Source organism: Chenopodium album, chromosome 15 (genome assembly GCF_948465745.1).
Source record: "Chenopodium album chromosome 15, dcCheAlbu1.1, whole genome shotgun sequence".
In the NCBI taxonomy this organism is placed as follows: domain Eukaryota; kingdom Viridiplantae; phylum Streptophyta; class Magnoliopsida; order Caryophyllales; family Amaranthaceae; genus Chenopodium; species Chenopodium album.
Genome location: NC_137848.1, coordinates 4,073,874 through 4,092,786, shown reverse-complemented (window position 1 = coordinate 4,092,786; position 18,913 = coordinate 4,073,874). Strand labels below are relative to the sequence as shown.

Below are 18,913 nucleotides of genomic sequence, written 5' to 3'. Positions count from 1 at the left end.
TTTATTTTTACCATCATTATCAAATCTTCTACCGCTTCAGCTTCTGACCACATAAACTAAAAACAGACTATTTAGATCATATATACTGACTCAATGTTTTATGGAATTATCAAAGAAGACTCATTTTATGGCTGGCCCTCAGTTTCTGAATTCTGATGAAAAATTGATACAGACAGACAGAAATCCAAGTAATTGAGTGAAGTCATTGTCTCATCAGTCTTATTTATTGTCCATACCCAACAAGAATGTAAATGGCCTAACTTTGGCAGGATTTTAATTACAAAAGGTGCCACACCTCAGTTTCTTTTTTAATTCTCTATGTATATCATTGTACATTTCTCCATTTGTTTAAATTAACCTGGAGTACTACTTAATCCATCGTGCGTATATCTTTAAATGATGTCCTGGGAACCGGTTTTCTAAAATGTTACTTCCAGTATTCTGATTTAGTTTTAAATGATGTCTGGGAAACCGGTTTTCTAAAATGTTACTTTCAGTGTCCTGATAGAGTTACTAAACATACTTTTGACTTTTAACCTGTATTTTAACCATTTTTTGTGTTATTTTGTATATGTATAGATGTTACTAAATGTGTATTATGAAAATATATATTTTTTTAACTACCTACGTTAAATATTTATTGGAACAAAGGGATCGGAAGGAGAGAATATGATTTAGGATTCGATGTCGTATTATGTATCTACAAACAAATAGCATGACTATAATGCATGTTGTTTAGCAAAAACATGGCCAAGTATGTCGGAATTGAAATTAGTTGAATCTAACAAAAGTTTTTGTTTTTAAACTGAAGAATAAGTAGTTAATTAACGTAATCTGAAGAAAGAAAAGTAACTTTGTATAATATAAAGTTTGACCATAGTATAGATTCCAAGGCCATTAAATCAAAGCTATACAATAACAATATTTTATGGTTTAAGATGAAATAGTTGAGGGATACGTGCACTGAAGTCTGTTTCATAGATGAGACATGGGAAGGCTCAATAATTTCCGCTGATACCGGCATTTTTCATTTTATAAATATCATTTAGTCTTTTTAACATAAAAAACTTAGAATTTTCAATCCAACTTTTCTTCATTTTTTTTGATTTTTAGCCACATTGATTATTTCTTCATTTGTTGTTCTTGTAAAATCATAGTAATGTTGCTAGGAAAGAAGAAGAAGAAGGGAAATTGTTTTCAAGTTGATTACATTGTAAGTGTACTTGAGATCAAGCCTTGGCCGCCTTCAGTTGCATTATGTTCTGTACAAACTGTGTTAATCCAATGGGAAAATGGTGAACAAAATTCCGGGTTTTTACCTCCTGGTGTGCCTGCCCTTAATGGCTTCGAAGATGGGAAAATTGAGTTCAACGAGTTCTTTAAACTCCCGGTCACATTAACGAGCAAAGACAGTTATAACAATCATAATCATGGTTTTCAGAAGAATAACTTGGAGTTTCACTTGTATGAGCCAAAAAAGGATAAAGCTGTAAAAGGTCAACTTTTAGGTACTGCTGTTATTAACCTTGCAGAATTTGGGATCATCAGAGATGTTCAGGCAATGACAGCACCAATCGTTATTACTAAAAAGGTTTCGAAAGGTGCTAATGCTCTGCCTCTCCTTTATGTTCAGATTCAGCCTTTTGACAATGAAGGGATTGAGTCTGTGTTACGAATGATGAGCGAGCAAGGTGATGATAATGAATCTGAGCCCGCTTCTGTTACTGATGATGACGGATATGCGTCTGCTATTTCTAGGACTTCGAGTTTTCGTGCAGGGAATTCTGCTTTTCAGATGGATGAAATGCTTAACTTTGTCAATGTAAGTATTTTGCAGCTACTTTTTTGTAGTCTTATTTCATTGTTATACACTTATACTGCTTAAGAAGTATATTGTATGTAGCATTGTGTTTTCAAGTTCTAGAATGATGTATATGTTTATTTTGCCTTAGTATAAATGTATAATGCTTCTATGTTGTTTTATGCTGTAATGAAGCCATATTTCTAGTATATCTTGATTAGCAGGAAAGAAAATGTAACTTTAATTTATGAGTTTGAACCTTGAAATTTTGTAGGTGGGTCTGAATTCGGAGCTAGGGGGTGCTGCAGAGGTACATGAAAGTGATGAAGGAAGGACAAGGAGTTCGATAGAGAAAAAGGAATACGCGCAAAGTGGAGATGATGATTGGGCCTATGGAAGGAGGAGCTTAGAAAGCAATAGTAATGTGTTTGGCAAATTCTCAGAAGTTGCTACAACAAGAAAACAGACCTCAAGAAGTATTAGCACTCTAAAATTTGGGAAAAAGGGGCTTGATCTGCAAGGTTTTAGTGATAAATTGAAGCACATAAAATCTGTCAGACTTCCGACTGATTCTCCAAGGTCCAATGGTCCTCCTATTCCTTTGCATTTATTTGACAGGGAAAAGGAAGAGAGTTCTGTAAAAGAGGTACAAGTTGATACCAAAAGTCAGGGAAAAGGTGACAAGAAAGAAAAGAAGAATGTAAAATCTGATAATAAACCTGAACTCGAGTCTAAAATTAAGATGCTCGAGGAAGAGTTAAGAGAAGCTGCTGCACTTGAGATTGGACTGTATTCAGTGATAGCCGAGCATTTGAACTCCAAAAGGAAGGTCCATGCACCGGCGAGAAGGCTTGCAAGGTTTTATCGTCATGTCTGCAGAATGGAATCACAAACTAACAGAGCAAGTTCTGCTAGAACAATAGTTTCAGGAGTTGTTATGGTTTCTAAGGCTTGTGGAAATGATGTTACAAGGTATGAACTAAACCGAGAAATAAAACCATGTATTACCATTCCTCAAATTTCAAGCTGTTGAACATTTCTTTGTTACAATTTTTGTGGTTGAATTTGCATGACTTTCCCTGATAAAAACTGATTTTTACTGATTTGAACTGGAACAACCTTGTGTTGGATTACTTTTCTGATGTACAGGCTGACTTTCTGGTTATCAAACACGATAATACTAAGATCTATGGTGAGCCAAGTAACTGAAGATATCCCTTCTCTCCCTGAACCAATTCGCACTGATACTAAATCTGGAAGAAAGAAGTCAGAGAAAAAATCTTCCTCAAATGACTCGATAGATAGCTTGGGTGATTGGGAAGATCCACATACATTCATCATGGCATTAGAGAAGGTCGAAGCTTGGATCTTCTTTCGCATTGTTGAGGGCATATGGTGGCAGGTTTTGCCTATATTCCTTTCAGTACAACTTGTGCCATTGATATTCTTCTTATATTGTTGTAGCACTTGTAGGTTTTATTTAAATGTTACTATAAAGTACTTATGTTTTAAAATTTTGTGTACTTCCACAGAGTTTTATTCCCCATATGCAGCCAGCAAAGAAGAAGAAAAAGGGAAAGAGGCTGACCTCAAGGAAAACTCAGAGATGGAAATTTGGTTTAGGGGATCAAGAACAAGGAAATTTTTCCATTGAGCTCTGGAAGAAAGCTTTTCATGATGCTTGTGAGCGGCTTTGTCCCATTCGAGCTGGAGGTCATGATTGTGGTTGCTTGCCGATGTTGTCAAAAATGGTAAATTATCTTTGTTTCCACTGATTTTTCAGTTATATCACAACCATTTACACTAGACATGTCATCCATCATAACCTATGGTGATATTTACTATTTATTTGCTTTCTAGGTAATGGAGCATTTGGTGGATAGGCTAGATGTAGCGATGTTTAATGCCATTCTTCGTGACTCAGAAGAGATGCCAACAGATCCAATGTCAGACCCCATCACTGAACTTAAAGTCCTTCCCATCCCTGCAGGGAAATCAAGTTTTGGTGCTGGTGCTCAACTGAAAAATGCTGTTAGTAACTTACAGTAGTATCTGATCCTCTTGTAGTTTCTGTTCCAAATGTTTACAGAGTGATTGAATGATATGGACTTTGTTGCTTGGTTTCTTGAACTTGTAACCAGGTTGGAAGCTGGTCGAAATGGCTCAGTGATTATTTTGGTCTTGAAGATGATCACCCGTCAAAGGATCAAAATGAATCCAATGAAGAAGATGCCGTCAAGGCTTTCCATCTCCTTAACGCATTGGGTGATCTTATGAGGCTTCCCCTTGGAATGCTTGCTGATGCCACCATAAGGAAAGAGGTGAGTAAAACTGGCATTGGAAAGAAAAATTCATACTCCGGAATAACCAAATACCTATTTCACTACTTAGAGAATTTTACAAAATTAGGATGTCTGTTACAGACTGTTAGCTTAAGGGCTTGCTTGTTGTCGTTGAAATTTTTGCGATTCAAGTTTTTATGAAAATAAAACATGAAGCACTAGTCTAGGAAACAATGAAACATCAATGTACAGTTTTCAGTATTAAGTTGTCAGTTTACAAACTGAAAATGGCTAGTTTATGTATGAGTTGTGTTAAGCAACTATGTACAGCTTTTAAAATCTCAATTCAAAAACTGAAACTGACAGTGATAATGCACTAGTCCTAAACTAATGATGTTTCTAGGGGTCATACCATATAACTAGATGCGACGCCTTTCATATATATTGTGATTAGATATTAGCCATTTATTTCCTCCTGTATTGTTAGGACAGAACACTTCTGACTTTCTGAGTACTGAACCTGTAACACCAGCTGAAATTCTTTGTTCTGATATCTTGGGTTACAACTTATAAGGTATGTCCAATGTTTGGCGGAACTCTTCTCAAAAGGGTCTTCACCAATTTTGAACCGGATGATTTCTCACCGGATCCCATTTCAGTGGAAGTTCTTGAGGCTTTTGTATCTGAGGTTAGTCCCTTGCTTCTTCTAATCTTCTATGTAACATATTTCTTTGCTGAACTGTAAGCTTTTCTCCACTATTTTCTTGGCTGAATTATTCTTTTTCTACTCAGGATCCTCATGAGACTACAAATGATTATATTATAAGCTTCCCTTGTGCTGCAAAACCAGTAGTATACTCACCTCTTCCAGCTGCATTGTTCTCGAGTTTGTTAGGAGAAGCTCAGAAGAGAAGCGGGTCATCATTACTAAGAAAAGCACATAACAGTGATGATGAGCTGGACAAGCTGAGTGTACCTCTAGCTTTGATCAATGTTCAGAACATTTGCATTGAATCTGCCTCGTCGAAACCTAACTGGATGCCCAAGGGGAAATGTGGCAGGGATGTCGTCAGGTATAAACTCTTGCAGGAAGCATGGAGAAATGGCTCCTGATATTAACTATCATGCTGACCTGTGGCGAGAGGGAACCGTGAAAACATTCTCCTTTTTCAATCTAATTTAGACATTTGTTTCATGGATGCAACTGCTCTTGTAAAGTTGAATCAAAATGCAGATTTTCTAACAGCTGATCTGCACGATTTTAAAGTGTTCATCTACCAAAAAAAAAAGGTTGATCCAGGGTTACAACTACTTCCAATGTCTAATTATTATACTTTCTTGAAAATACCCAAAACTATCTATCCCAATGAAAATCACTCCCACGTATCTGGGTATAAATAAGGAATTTTGGCATTTTATCATCGAAAAAGGAGGGCAGATTTGGAATTCACATAGATAGGATTTTCTTACCCCGACGGATCAACTAGGAATTCCCTATTGTGCTCAGTGTCAACCAGATAATTGGCCCAAATTTTATATTCTACGTAGTATGTAATGCTTTTTCATTTTTTTCTAAGTAGCTACTGTCAACAAAGGACCTTAATTCTTGAAGATAACATACTTTTGACTTGGTTTCATAAATGTGATAGGATATGAAAACTCAAATCTGGCATATTAATGATAAGGATTTATAAAAACACTTTGTATAGAAGGCTTTTTATCCATTGAATCGACAGAAAAATGTATGCGGTGCTTTTTCTAACAAGCAAACTAATATCACAAAACCTAAATTAGCAGACATAATGTCAGTTTGTCATTCTCTCTAATCTTTACATTTCTATCACTTCAGAGATTTGACAAGTTCCAATGACTAATCCTGACTCTGATATAAAGAAGCTCACTCCAGACTGAAAGTAGATCATCCATAATGCTATATGTCCAGGACTTCAGAAGAGATTCCTCAAAAGAACCACTAGAAATAAGGTATTACTCCACCGGAATCTGAAGCAACTCTCGTATCCCTTCACAAACCTGCATGAATTAGTTGAGAGCCCCTGTTAATTGCACATTGTTCAACTATTCATTTCAAGATCTTTTGAGAAGTGAACCATCCTACCATAGCTACTCAAGCTTAAGAAGCAACGACAAAAATGGTTCAAGAAATATGCATACCAGCTTAATTTGAGCTTTGATTGATGCTATCATACGAGTATATTCCTCTATTTGCCTACAAAAGGAGCAAACACGAATGTTACATGTGATTTTCATAGTGGACAATGATATCAGAATGGTTATAGAAGAAACAACACATTTTTGTTTCAGGGGTTGCTCATATTCAACCCACTTTATCCCTGCCTCTAACAGAAGCCTTTTTCAATGCATTTAGGTAATGATGATGCATTGATGCTATTGTTAATGTTTAACATGAGTACATGACGTCATAAGCAATTGAAGCATCTTGACAAGGAACATTTGTAGTTGCTGAGAGCAAAAAAGTACCTAAGCCACCAATAATTGTGACCACAGCCAGCCAACAATGCATGGCAAAACCCTATAACTGCTACCTTACATATATGATATATCTATCTACCAAAAGCATTTTCATATTGACCATTATTGTCTACAACAAAGTCTTCAGACAAGAAAGAAGAGATTGTACTATAATAGATATAAAAATGAATAGAATCTTTTACTTGGCTAGCCGTTCCTCCCTTGCTGCAATGTAATTTAAGGCTTCAGACCAGGTGAATTCAACATGAAATCCCAATCCAACATCTACAAATATGCGTCGTGTGTCAGGGCTGCAAGCACATATCCAAAAACATTATTAAAAATTAATAATAAAAATGGTATTAATAATAATATAGCTTTATATATAATTAAGTGCTTAGGATGAACAATGGCCAGGAAAGAGACAAAGGAGCAGGACTTGCTCATAAGATATGACAGAAAGGCAGGTCAAGCTCTTACACTTCCGATTGCATGTACACTTCAGATCCAAGATTGACTAATGTCTTGAGGCTGCTTACACTATTCTTTTCCAAATTCTGTATGTTCCTCTTCAAATCTGAGCTATTGTTCAAACAAATGAAGGGCAACAAATACTTAAAGTTGATGAAACAAGCACGATCAAAATAATTGAGATGACTATGAGAGATATGTAAGTTTTCACAGGCTTTTCTCTTCCAAAAACATTATTGAACTACGCATAACAATCAATGACTCACAAAATCAAAGGTAAAAGCTTTACTTGATACTTAAAAAATTTTCACTAGAAACGGTCAAGAACATAGCCAACTATAATGGTAAGACAAACATGTAACTTGAATGGAAAAGGATACAATATCTTCTGCCGTTCAAAAATCTTGTCCCTGCAAGCAGATTCACGAACACGTTGGCACAACATTATAAAGGAAATAACGTTGGTTCTCAAGTTTCTAATTCTCTCATTGAATCATAAACATTCAACAACGCCAAACTCGATATCATAATAAATTTTCCATATAGCTTAGCAATCAATGTAGTATACACCCATCAAATTTTTACATTTGACTTCAACCATTTGAAGCTCCCCTACTTTTCCTATTTGAATCTTCCAATTTTCAGATATTGGGAACATAATTTTGAAATTAACACGCATCGCGTGCATAAAGGGCTAGTTCTTTCCTATCATAAGCATCTAATTGCAGCTCAAATTATCCAAAGACATAAATTCTAAAAAAGGTGTTACCTTTCAGCAATGGCCTTAACAAGATCAGGCTTCAACCGACGATCAACAAATTCCTCAAATTTAGTCACCTTTGCTTCTCTGTACTTATCCATTACAACTGCAACACTAAAAACAATTAAACAACAAAACCCCAATTAAGAAATGATTAATAGAATCAGAAGTAATTAGAATAAAACAATTTTAAGTTCTAAGAGGCATTTTAACAAACAGTTGGCAGGCAATAGAAATTTGAACTGTATAACAGATTAGGGCTTGCAAAGGAATGAGATATTTGAATGATTTGTGTCAAAATTAAAAGAAAATAATCCAACACTAAAAAATTAATCAATGTCCAAAATTTCAGTATAGGAGATAACCGGAGTGGTGGAGTTTTCCGTCGACGTTGGATCGTCGCTGATTTCCGACTTGCAATGCTTCTGATTGCCGCCGCACACTAGGAGGGTAGGAATAACGGATTAACGGGTATGAAGTCTGTTGTTATAACTGGAAAAATAATATGGAGTAGTATGATCTGCGAAAGTGCTAGACTTTTTACCGATCGCTAGGGCTGATCATCGGTCTAAGACAAAATCAGACGTGACCGATTCGGATCGGTCCAAATACCGAAAATTAAAATTTTAAAAACCGAAGATCGAACCGATTAACAAATTTGGACTGGACCGAAAGAAACGGTCCAAAATTCGGATCGGGCCGTTTTGGACCGATTTAAGAATTTTCTTAAAAAGAATTCTAATTTATTAATAATTTTATGGAAACTCGAAAAAAGTAAAGGAAAATTTATAGTTTAACGTGTTTTTTTTTTGTATATTTAGTACAAAAAAGCTAATAAATTTAAAGCTTTCTAAGCTTATTAAGAATAATCTTAGCCATAATTTAAAGTTTCACACATATTTTTAATAAAAGAATCGGTTCGGTCCAAGACCGGTTTTTATAGGGTTTTGGACCGGACCTGACCGAAGACTGGTAAATAAATTTCTAGACCCGAAGACCGGACCAATTAATTCGGTCTAGTCTGGGTCGGTCCGGTCCTTTCGATCCGAACCGATTTATGAACACCCTTACCGATCGCTAGTGGAAATTGGGAAAAAGCTTTAGAAAAATTTATCAAGAATAACAAGGCCTTTAAGTGGTTTTTCAAAAATAAAATAATTTTTGAATTATTTCAAAATGGAATGACTATTAACCCAAATCTACCAAATATGGAAAGTGACCTGTTGGTAACCTGTTTAATAGGTTACATGTGACACGTGTTACAATAACAAGCTGTATATTATATATATATATATATATATATATATATATATATATATATATATATATATATATATATATATATATATATATATATATATAGAGAGAGAGAGAGAGAGAGAGAGAGAGAGAGAGAGAGCGCGCTATTGCTCGCCCGCCTGCGAACTATAGCTCGGCCTTGCCGCAACTTTGTGTGCAACTGAGCTATCGCTCACTCGCTTGCGAGTTATAGCTCGGCCTTGTTCTCATGTACCGTCACCAAGAGAACGATAGCTCTCTAGATAGCTTGGTAATAATTTCTTCCGATTTGCATTACTATTGTCATAACTCCACCAACGTCTACAATATTTGCCCCTCTTACGGCTTTCTCTATATCAAAAAGAAAAGAAAAAGTGCATTACTTTATCGAATGCCTTTCATATTATATTGAAGCACATTTTTTTTATATGAATAATCAATAGTTGTTGAACAATATTACACCTAAGAAGCCAAAAACATGTATGACATATGGTAAGATTGCACCAAGTTAATAAGCTTATACAACAAATATAAAAAATGGATTTCAAGATAATTAAAAATTGCATATCTAACACTTGTTTATAGTACAATGATATTCAAAGAAACAACCAAGAACATAGAACAAACCGAGGCACACGTACAAATGGTTGATCAATTAGACGACCATCAATTAATTAAGCCAAGTAACACTGTAACAGTCATCAGTACGTGGTGCAGATTGTTAGTCATGTTCCCATGTATAACATGACTCAAATGTGATGAACATTTTTTAGCTGACTTTCCACATACTTCAGACATTATTGATCATATGATCAACCCCTCATAAAACACCAAGTACACACACCAACACTCACTGATACACAAATGAAGCACCCTATCATCAGCATCAGGCAATATGCACGAGTCTCAGCTTCTCTTTTCGCCGCAGCAGCAGCAGCAACAGCCATATCCTCGGCTTTTCTTTTCCTTGCAGCAACAACCAATGCAGCCTTAGTTTCTCTTTTTGTGACAGCAGCAGCCGCCTCCTCAGCCTCAGCCTCAACCTCAACCTCAACCTCGGATTTGTTAATACATGTTCGACAAAGATTTGGCACATTATTTGACATTATTTGTGCTTTCACTTGCCCTTGTCTTCCTCTGTAGTACATTGCAGTATCTTTGTGATTCCAATCCTCTTTTATAAGTTCTGCTACTACATTTTTTAGTACAATTTTGCAGAATTTCCAGCAGATTTTACGTTTTGTGCTTTCTTTCACTAAAGAACCTGATATTATTACAGCACCACAACCTTGGCAACATATGAAATGGCCCATGGTACAATTATAGCCCGCGAATGTAGTTGAGCTTTGAGCGTACCTAAGCAAGCTAACTGCCACTATCTATGTCCAAAAACAAACAATTATCATATTAGTACTTCGGATACTAGCTAGTAATGCGACAACTAAATTAAAAAATAAATTAAATATTGATGTAAATTTGTTGGCCATAGAGGTATAGAACAACCCATGTTCCTTAGACTCCTAGGCCTATGATTAATGATAAGCATGAGAGATTTGCAACAATGTAACATAGTTTCATAATTATTTTGTTTGTGAATTGTGAGATTATAATTAAATCTTAAATTTTGTGAGGCCATAAAGCCATAAACTAACATAAATGCTTATTACTCCAGCGCGTTTTCTGTGTGGCTGACCATACCGTGTAGTCGGATGACATACATCAAATACTGACCGAGTAACCCTTAACCGAGTAACCTCTAATTGATCGAGGAACACTTAACCAAGTAACCCCTGACAAAGTAACCCGACCGGCAGTCACATATGTAATTTTGTGTTATTACTCAAATAGAATATAAAATGATGTGAAACAAATCAAAAGGGAGCATAACAATAATATAATCCATAATAGTATTAAACATCATGAAAAAGAATAGTTCTGTTAGATCCGTTACTAATCTTAGGTGAAGTTGTTACCAACACCAACATAATATAATTATATAACTACAATCTTTATTTTAAATTACGTGTAGTACTTTATGATCAATACATTTTACGTACTAGTGACAAATCCAATATATGTGGCATACTGAGCTGGAACACAAAACTACTTACGAAGTATATCTTATTAGAAAAAAGAGTTAAAATGCAACAATTATTCCTACAGCTAGTAAGCTGTAGAATTTGTTATATACACCCAAGGTTATTTGGTCATTTAATTAATAATTTACTCATTTATTAATTATTATTTGCTCATTTGTTGATTAAATGAGTAAATGATTTCGAGTGTACGGTACATCCGGGTATATAAAATAGAGTCTCAGTAAACTGTGGAGTAGTAAATTATAAGTACGGTATATGATGCTAGAAAATTAATCATCATTTATTTTGTTCCAAAGGATTTGACATAATTATATGTTATATTAATAATTTTTTTAATTCGCATAGACTCAACATGTTTTTATTAAAAAAAAAACACTTTGCATGTGATTAATTTTTTATTATGAAGAGGGTTACTATTGGATGGTGGTGGAATGGTGGGTTAATAGTGGTAGGACATGGTCGAGGTGGTGGACAACAGGATATGGTGGTTTAGCTAAAGGAAGAAGAGAGGAAAAATCGAAGTCACTTGTCACTCACATGGGAGTTTTGGCTAGAAAAAGCAGAATCAATGATCGAAATCCAGTCAAAGGTCCTGTTAGATTGATCAACAACAAAGTAATAACTTGACGTCCCAAAGTGTCATTTCTTTTTAAGGTTTTTTCTCAAGAAATGTTAAAAAAATGTCATTTTTGGCAAATTTTCCTAATAGTCATGTCATATCTATTTGTTTCAATTTGACTTATTTGAATTATTCCAGATAGAACTTAACGTAAAGACAACTTTTTTGAGGCAAAATAATTTGAAATGGATAGTATATTTATAGTTGTGGTTATTTATAGTTCTGATTAGAGAGAGCACATCATATACTATAAGCTATAACAAAGTATTGAATCATCAAGAATGAGAAAGATATAGATCATCATACCTGGATGAATGATGTTCGTCAAGAAAATAATTAATAGGTTTACTGAAATATAAACTTTGGTGATTACCACTAATGAAGAGCTAGCCTTTAAGTATTTCTTACTCTCTCTCTCTTTTTTTTTTTTTTTTTTTTTTTTTTTTTTTTTTTTTTTTTGGCTAATATGGCTTAGAAATACATGAAGTGAAAGTTCATACATCAATTCCTTATATACTACTCGTACTATACACTCACTTATCTCACTCTATCTATATTATTATATGTACTTCACTAGTCCGTACGTAATTGAACTCAAGCTCATGCATGCATGCACCACGCTTAATTACTAATATAATGGTTCAATATAGTAAGACAATATTAACATTAATTAAATCATTACCCATACAATTATTGGATGAGAATTTAATTATTATATATTAGTGATGTATGTCCAATTATTTTGAGACAACATAAAGAGAAACCAATTCCATGGATTACTCTTCACCTCTAAATCATTATAATCCTACTAACTTTGTATCAAAATAATAGTTACACTTGTAAGTTTATTTTGATTGTTTGAAATATAGAGTTTATAGCTTACACTCTATCCTTTTTCGTATTAAGATATGAAGCTTATTTCGGAGTATTAATTAATTATACATCTTGGCTTGGTCTAATGCTTCTATTTTTAATTCCCATATCTCACTTTTACTTTCCAATTATTTAAAAAGTTTAGAATAAAAGAAGTTGAGAACATTAATTCAATACAACTGGCTATGGCCATATTCGTCAAAATATAGTTGTAGAGGTATTTGTTAATTACTTCGTATGATATTAGTTGTTAGTTGTGAGAGTAATTGTTAGTTGTCAACAAGTTGTTAGCTGTGATGATAAATAATTAAATATAAATACTTGTTATATTAGTAGTGACTGACTAGTTGTTACCTTTAAATATGAAAAAAAAAACAACAATTAACCTAGCTTCTATCGCTAAATTACCAAACACTCAAATTTTTTTTATTAAGTACTGATTTGACTTGGTCAAACCACTAAAAGCTACCGCCGAACACGCCTTATGTTTAGTTCACTTAATCTCATGACCTTATTACATATTTTTTATCAAATAAATGTAAAAAAATAAGTTCATATTATTTCATATAAAAAAAATAAGATAAGGTTAGACTTTGTCATTTTATTTGCAATTTTTAATCACTTTAAAAATATTATTTAAAAAATTCAAAAAAAAAATTTAGAAAATATACATTAATACTATTGAATAAGACCTCATTTGAAATATTTTATACTTATAGATTTGCGTATAAATATTGTCAAATTTTAGTCAAATTACATAAAATAATAATAATAATAATAATAATAATAATAAATAAATAAATAAATAAAAATAAAAATAAAAAAAGTCCATGTTAAATGAGATCAGAAAATAAGTCCAATCAGATCACATGAACAATAATAAAGTGAACTAAACATAGCCAAAAGTCGAATTATTATATTCACAGGTAATATAATTTAAGGGGCAGATTTATAAAGCGTCGTATAGAAACACAAGGAGACACTATATTTTATGCACCCAATAACTTACTGCTGGACGATGAAGCGGCATATCGACAAACAATAGGCTGCTCAAAAACACCCCACTTCTATATATTAAACAAAATTATGTGACGAAATCGGAAAATTTCTCCATTCTTCAAAGCCAGATGATATGATTTTGTTCTTGATTTGCCTTATATAATTATATAGAGATGCGAACAAATGTAGTACGAAGTAGTGCTTTACTTGATTAAACAACTAAAAACGAAAACATATGTTCCAATCTCTCATATGACAACTTGTCAAGGGAATAATTATAGTGGTAAAGTTGGTAAATTTAGCTTACGTTGCTACTTAATGACAAATTTTAGTATTCAATTTAAGCCTTAGATTTTAAAAAGTGTGCCACGGCTCAAAACGGCAAAAGCACAATATGTAGAGGCACAAATTGTACGACATGGCATGTTATTGTATGCAAGGAGACTTATTTCTTTTATTCCGTCTATTTATGTACTATATATTAAAGGCATTTCTGATGTCACGTGGCACTTTTTAAAGTGTGTGTGTGCGCTATGACACTCTTCAAACTGTGGGGTTTGTGGGTGCTATGTAATCATCCAAAATTAGGGGTGGCAATTTAGGTAAGCGGGTCGGGTTCGGGTCAGATTTTGGGTAATGCTTAGAAACTATCAAAAATAGTGCAAAACTTAATATTATTATGAAATATGAAATTTGGGTGAAATTTGGGTCGAATTTGGGTTTTTCTCAGTAAATTCGGGTCGGGTTAGGGATTGCCAGCCCTATCCAAAATATATGCGCCACATAAGCTAGCCACTTCTTTTAAAAAAATAAAATATATTTTGAACAAGATTCGAACTCATAACCTCCAATACATATAGGTAATACATTTACCATCTCAACCAACTTTTATTAATGTTTAAATCTCACATAATATTTTATATTCCTTTCATTTATTAAGTAAATTAGAGATATTATAATTAATTTATTTTCACAAGATAATTAGCGGCCAGCCAATATATTTTCATGCTACCTTATGTGAATCTTTAAGACTCTATCCTTGGTTAGTATACAATCACAAGTCACCAATTGAGCCCGATATCCTTCCTAGTGGTCATCAAGTGAATCCAAATACGGAAATTATCATAAATACATACGTGATGGGAAGGATGAAATCGATATGGGGAGAAGATTGCAACGAGTTCAAGCCCGAAAGGTGGATAACTGAAGGTGGGACGATTAAACATGAGCCATCATACAAGATTTTGGTGTTTGGCGCAGGGCCAAGGCTTTGCTTGGGAAAGCAGATGATTTTCACCCTAACGAAAATTATACTACTTATGTTACATAATAACTGTTTTTATCATCAAAACTACAATATAGAGACCATACAAGGATATTATCCTATCCTCGATCTCTCTATACTTCTTTGTATGAAAAATGGTTTTAAGGTTAAGGTAAGAATGTAAGATCAGTCGTTCTCAGAACTAATATAAGCTATTATAATCTCTAAGTGATGCAGCGCAAAATGTACGTAGGTTCAATATAATATATAATCATTTAATCCTGGACTTTGTCCCTTAATTGTTAGATTAGTACAATATTTCAAGTGCTTCTAAGATGAGAAGGCATTGTGTCAGCCCGGAGTGACGAGAAATGCGGATTTTAATATCCTCAATTAACTAATTGATATCCTCTATTGGCTGAATAATATCCTCTAATGGATGGATGACATCCTCTCTTCTATTAGCTGAATGATATCCTTTATTGGCTATATGATATATCATGGTTGGATGATATCATATAAGTAATAGAGGATATCATCCAACCAATAAAGAATATTATAGACATAATTATAAATGATATTATATAGCTAATGAGCGTAGTTGACCCATTTGGCCGCTTATATATACTACTCATGTCTCATTATGCTGTGCACATTTAAATTACAAATTTACCAGAAGCATTAGACGACTTAGAGTAGACTTGTCTTTGTGACTTTGTCAATGAAACTACGTTCTTGTTGCGCGAATTCAATCTCTATATAAATGCTAGCACATATACTCTTCAGTGGATATCGTAAGCCAAGAAGTGATGAAGACAACAACTATTACGAGATTTTTTCCACAACTAGTGCTAGTGGTGAGTAATTCTGTACGGATTACGAGTATATCCTAATTTTTTTTTTTTCCATTTCCTTGTTTATGTACAAGTTTAAACATTTATTTTATTTTAATTTTCTTTAGGTATGTAAAAAAACACGCACATGGCACACCCCCACGCCTCATCCCCTTCCCGAAAAAACTAATCCAAATGGATTGGCTAACCCCGGCTAATTAGCTGATTCATTTTTCATGCAGTCAACCCCATTATTGTTGAATTGATTCGATGTTGTTATAATGGCTAGATTTAAAAAAATAATGTTACGGAGGTTTTTTTTAATTTATGAAAAGTTATGCATCGTAATTTGGAAAAACATATAATCTAGCTTAATTTTTTTTTTTTTTGTTGTCATGACTAGCTATGTTGATCAACACATCAAAGCTAGCTACAATGCAATGGGAGCATGCATCTGCTCACATCCTTTCCTAAGAGAGAAAGAGTTTGGTGATCGATTCGTGTTCACGTGTGACGGATGTCAGGAAACGGGGTATTGGCTCTTGTTATACACGCCCAAATAATTCATGCGACTTTCATTTACATAAAGCTTGTCACAACGCACCCCCTACAATCACGTCTCACCCATTTTCCATACAAGGACCTTTTGTTTTAGACAAGAGTATTATATTATCACCACAAGCGGCACATATCAAGTTGTGCCGCTTGTGGAACAAGTGTACTAGTGTGGAGGTACGTATTGACTACTGATAATATATTTACTCGTAATACTATGTTTTTACACCTTGTTGTATGCAACTCCCTCACACGGCCTTGCACCCCGTGCTCAAAAGCATAGATTGCGTGCATTGTCAAAGCATGGTGAGAGTTGGAAATAATAATAATAATAATAATAATAATAATAATAATGTTGAAGGGGAAGTTAAGGGATGGGCATACGTTACACGTGGCACCGTGGTTCATGTCAAGTGCATGAAAGACATGCTTCATATGGATTGAGAGAGAAGATACGATAATAATTCTTCTAGCTCGTCGAATAATAATCATGGACTTGATAATAATGAAGATAACAATTATGGCACCCAAGACCGCGGTCTTGGGTGTCAAGGAAATCAAGGTTGTGGACGTATGAGGAAGCGTGATTACTTCTTCAGAGGCTTGAAAGGGTTAGCACAAGCTCTTAGTATATTAAATGATCTTGGAATTATTGATTTGGATACAATTAAGGAGGATATGATGGAATTTGTTGAAAATTTCCAGGGGAACTAAGGTTCTTTTTGGTATGTTAGTTGAAATATGTATGATTGTTGTTTTTTGTCCTCCGATGAAGTCAGATTTATGCTATTTTTAGGACTTAATTATTCCTTTCCGTCCATAAAAGTATGTAACAATTTTCCTATCTTCTTGAATTATTATTAAACGATGTCGCAATTTCCAATTATTATGAAAGACATTACACCGATCCGTATGTATATACTATTCTTTCCAGTGCTGTTTAATTTCTCGATCATATGAGTTAACATGCTTTTTATGCTATGATATAAGTATATCCTCAATCAATAGTCAGCTTTGCCCTATACCTAAAAATTAAGTATGTCACGCAATTATACTACGGAGTAGATTAACTTTTATATGTATTGTGCACTTGTGCCACACTATTAACCCGTAGTTGATAGTGTGACAAATTCAAATGATCGAGGTTGATGACTATATAGGATTAATGAATATGCATAACCGGGTTATAGTTACAAATAGAGGTGGTTATTATTGAGTAGGATAGCCCAATGATAATAGGATCGGGGTCAAGTTTAAAGGGTTTTTAATGGACAGAGCCTTTAATGGATAGAATCCTTTTTGGGTAGGTTCAATATAGGGCCAAAATATTTTTCCAATTAATTGATAAAAAAAATAGATAATGTAAAAATAATTACATAGATTAATTTATATTCATATACGAAGTATATACATAATAATGGTTTTGTCCAATATTTATTTTAATTGATATTTTGTAGGCCCGTCCATTATCGACCCGCATTGACCCGACCGGATATTGACCTTATAAAATGTGACTCTCTTTGACCCGACCCGCAACCAACCCGCACCGACCCTGACCCAACCCGCCCAATAACCAGGTCTAGTTATAAATAAATGAGGTAACTACAATACAACATTTTGAGGTTATTATTGATGCTTAATTACATTTTTTTTTTGTTTAATTGATGCTTAATTACTCACCATGCATAAATAAGGTTATTGATAAGAATAATGATTTCTTTAGTCGTGGAATACTGAAATGATGATATGATAGGAACTAATTTTACATACTGCTAATGAATCAATGAGGCTAAGCTAGTTCTAGAGGGGTTCCCAATAATGTTAATTTTCTCGTAGTATGAGTAGTACCCATAATAGATGCCACATTAAAACAATTTATTTTGTTTTGTCATAGCTAAAAAGTAGCTAAGAGATGGATATAGGCTCCCCTAGCTAGGCTGGCTAGGCATTGCACCAGAATGGCAGACCGGACACAGCCAATCACAAGCTTGGTACGACACGATACAAGAGCGAGCCATGTCAATAGGCCAATAGGCTGTGCATACTACACAAAGATCATTTTTAAAAAATTTTGACACGAGCACGACAAGCCGACCCGCCTTTTTTCCCAATTTCACAAAAAATACGAAGTAAAAATTATTTACGGGTCCGCATGCACGACATTTGGGTTGGGTCCTGCATGGACTTCAATTTTGAAAAGGCTAATACAATATGAAAACACAATTTTTTTCTAAAGAATTTGCTATTATATAACTATTCCTCGTTCCGTCCTAGTCATATGTAGATAGTCCACTTAAACACGAAATACGCTAACACGGCATGTGCCCACCTTTACTTACGACGTTCAGCGTCGCTCTAAAATAAACGTTAGATCACGAACATTACCTCTCATGGTCATCAAGCAAACAGCATCATATATTCATATGTCTTTCCAAATTTGTTGAACATGCATGCCCAAGTGTCCAATAAAATTGACCCATGCATATCTTTCCAATTCGGGTCTGTCCCACTTAAGAACAACCTAATAAGAAGCGTTAATCAACCATTGAGTCTGACGCTGACCCTGACCGTACCTCAATCCTTACGGTT

General features: G+C 34.3%; 2 protein-coding genes across 5 annotated transcripts; one reads left to right on the top strand and one right to left on the bottom strand.

The window, feature by feature from the left end:
• The first annotated feature begins 919 nt into the window (after positions 1 to 919).
• Positions 920 to 5,379, top strand: LOC145581635 (uncharacterized). The gene is made up of 8 exons (XM_081638654.1): positions 920 to 1,822; positions 2,076 to 2,773; positions 2,951 to 3,203; positions 3,334 to 3,552; positions 3,662 to 3,832; positions 3,943 to 4,122; positions 4,658 to 4,771; positions 4,876 to 5,379. The coding sequence occupies exons 1-8, from the start codon at positions 1,160 to 1,162 to the stop codon at positions 5,194 to 5,196; spliced, it is 2,619 nt and encodes an 872-aa protein (XP_081494780.1). The 5' UTR covers positions 920 to 1,159; the 3' UTR covers positions 5,197 to 5,379.
• Positions 5,380 to 5,781: 402 nt separating this feature from the next.
• LOC145581634 (uncharacterized) lies at positions 5,782 to 8,354 on the bottom strand. 4 transcript variants are annotated; one of them, XM_081638651.1, is made up of 7 exons: positions 8,170 to 8,347; positions 7,814 to 7,918; positions 7,425 to 7,454; positions 7,054 to 7,155; positions 6,777 to 6,884; positions 6,256 to 6,310; positions 5,786 to 6,114 (listed from the first exon to the last, which is right to left on the bottom strand). In XM_081638651.1, exons 2-7 carry the CDS (start codon positions 7,903 to 7,905, stop codon positions 6,070 to 6,072), a joined length of 432 nt encoding a protein of 143 aa, XP_081494777.1. In that variant the 5' UTR covers positions 7,906 to 7,918; positions 8,170 to 8,347; the 3' UTR covers positions 5,786 to 6,069. The 4 variants fall into 4 exon arrangements, with proteins under 4 accessions (XP_081494779.1, XP_081494778.1, XP_081494777.1 ...); XM_081638650.1 differs by having other exon boundaries at positions 5,790 to 6,114; positions 7,814 to 7,910; positions 8,170 to 8,338; XM_081638653.1 differs by lacking the exon at positions 7,425 to 7,454 and having other exon boundaries at positions 5,782 to 6,114; positions 8,170 to 8,354.
• Positions 8,355 to 18,913: the final 10,559 nt, after the last annotated feature.

Excerpts from the sequence above, each read along its gene's own strand:
- LOC145581634 (XM_081638651.1), bottom strand. The coding sequence starts at position 7,905 with ATGGATAAGTACAGAGAAGCAAAGGTGACTAAATTTGAGGAATTTGTT. Across the intron at positions 7,455-7,813 it reads GTTAAGGCCATTGCTGAAAG|GGACAAGATTTTTGAACGGC; the intron begins GTAACACCTTTT and ends ATCTGCTTGCAG. Across the intron at positions 6,115-6,255 it reads TCAAAGCTCAAATTAAGCTG|GTTTGTGAAGGGATACGAGA; the intron begins GTATGCATATTT and ends TAATTCATGCAG.
- LOC145581635 (XM_081638654.1), top strand. The coding sequence starts at position 1,160 with ATGTTGCTAGGAAAGAAGAAGAAGAAGGGAAATTGTTTTCAAGTTGAT. Across the intron at positions 2,774-2,950 it reads TGTGGAAATGATGTTACAAG|GCTGACTTTCTGGTTATCAA; the intron begins GTATGAACTAAA and ends TCTGATGTACAG. Across the intron at positions 3,833-3,942 it reads GTGCTCAACTGAAAAATGCT|GTTGGAAGCTGGTCGAAATG; the intron begins GTTAGTAACTTA and ends ACTTGTAACCAG.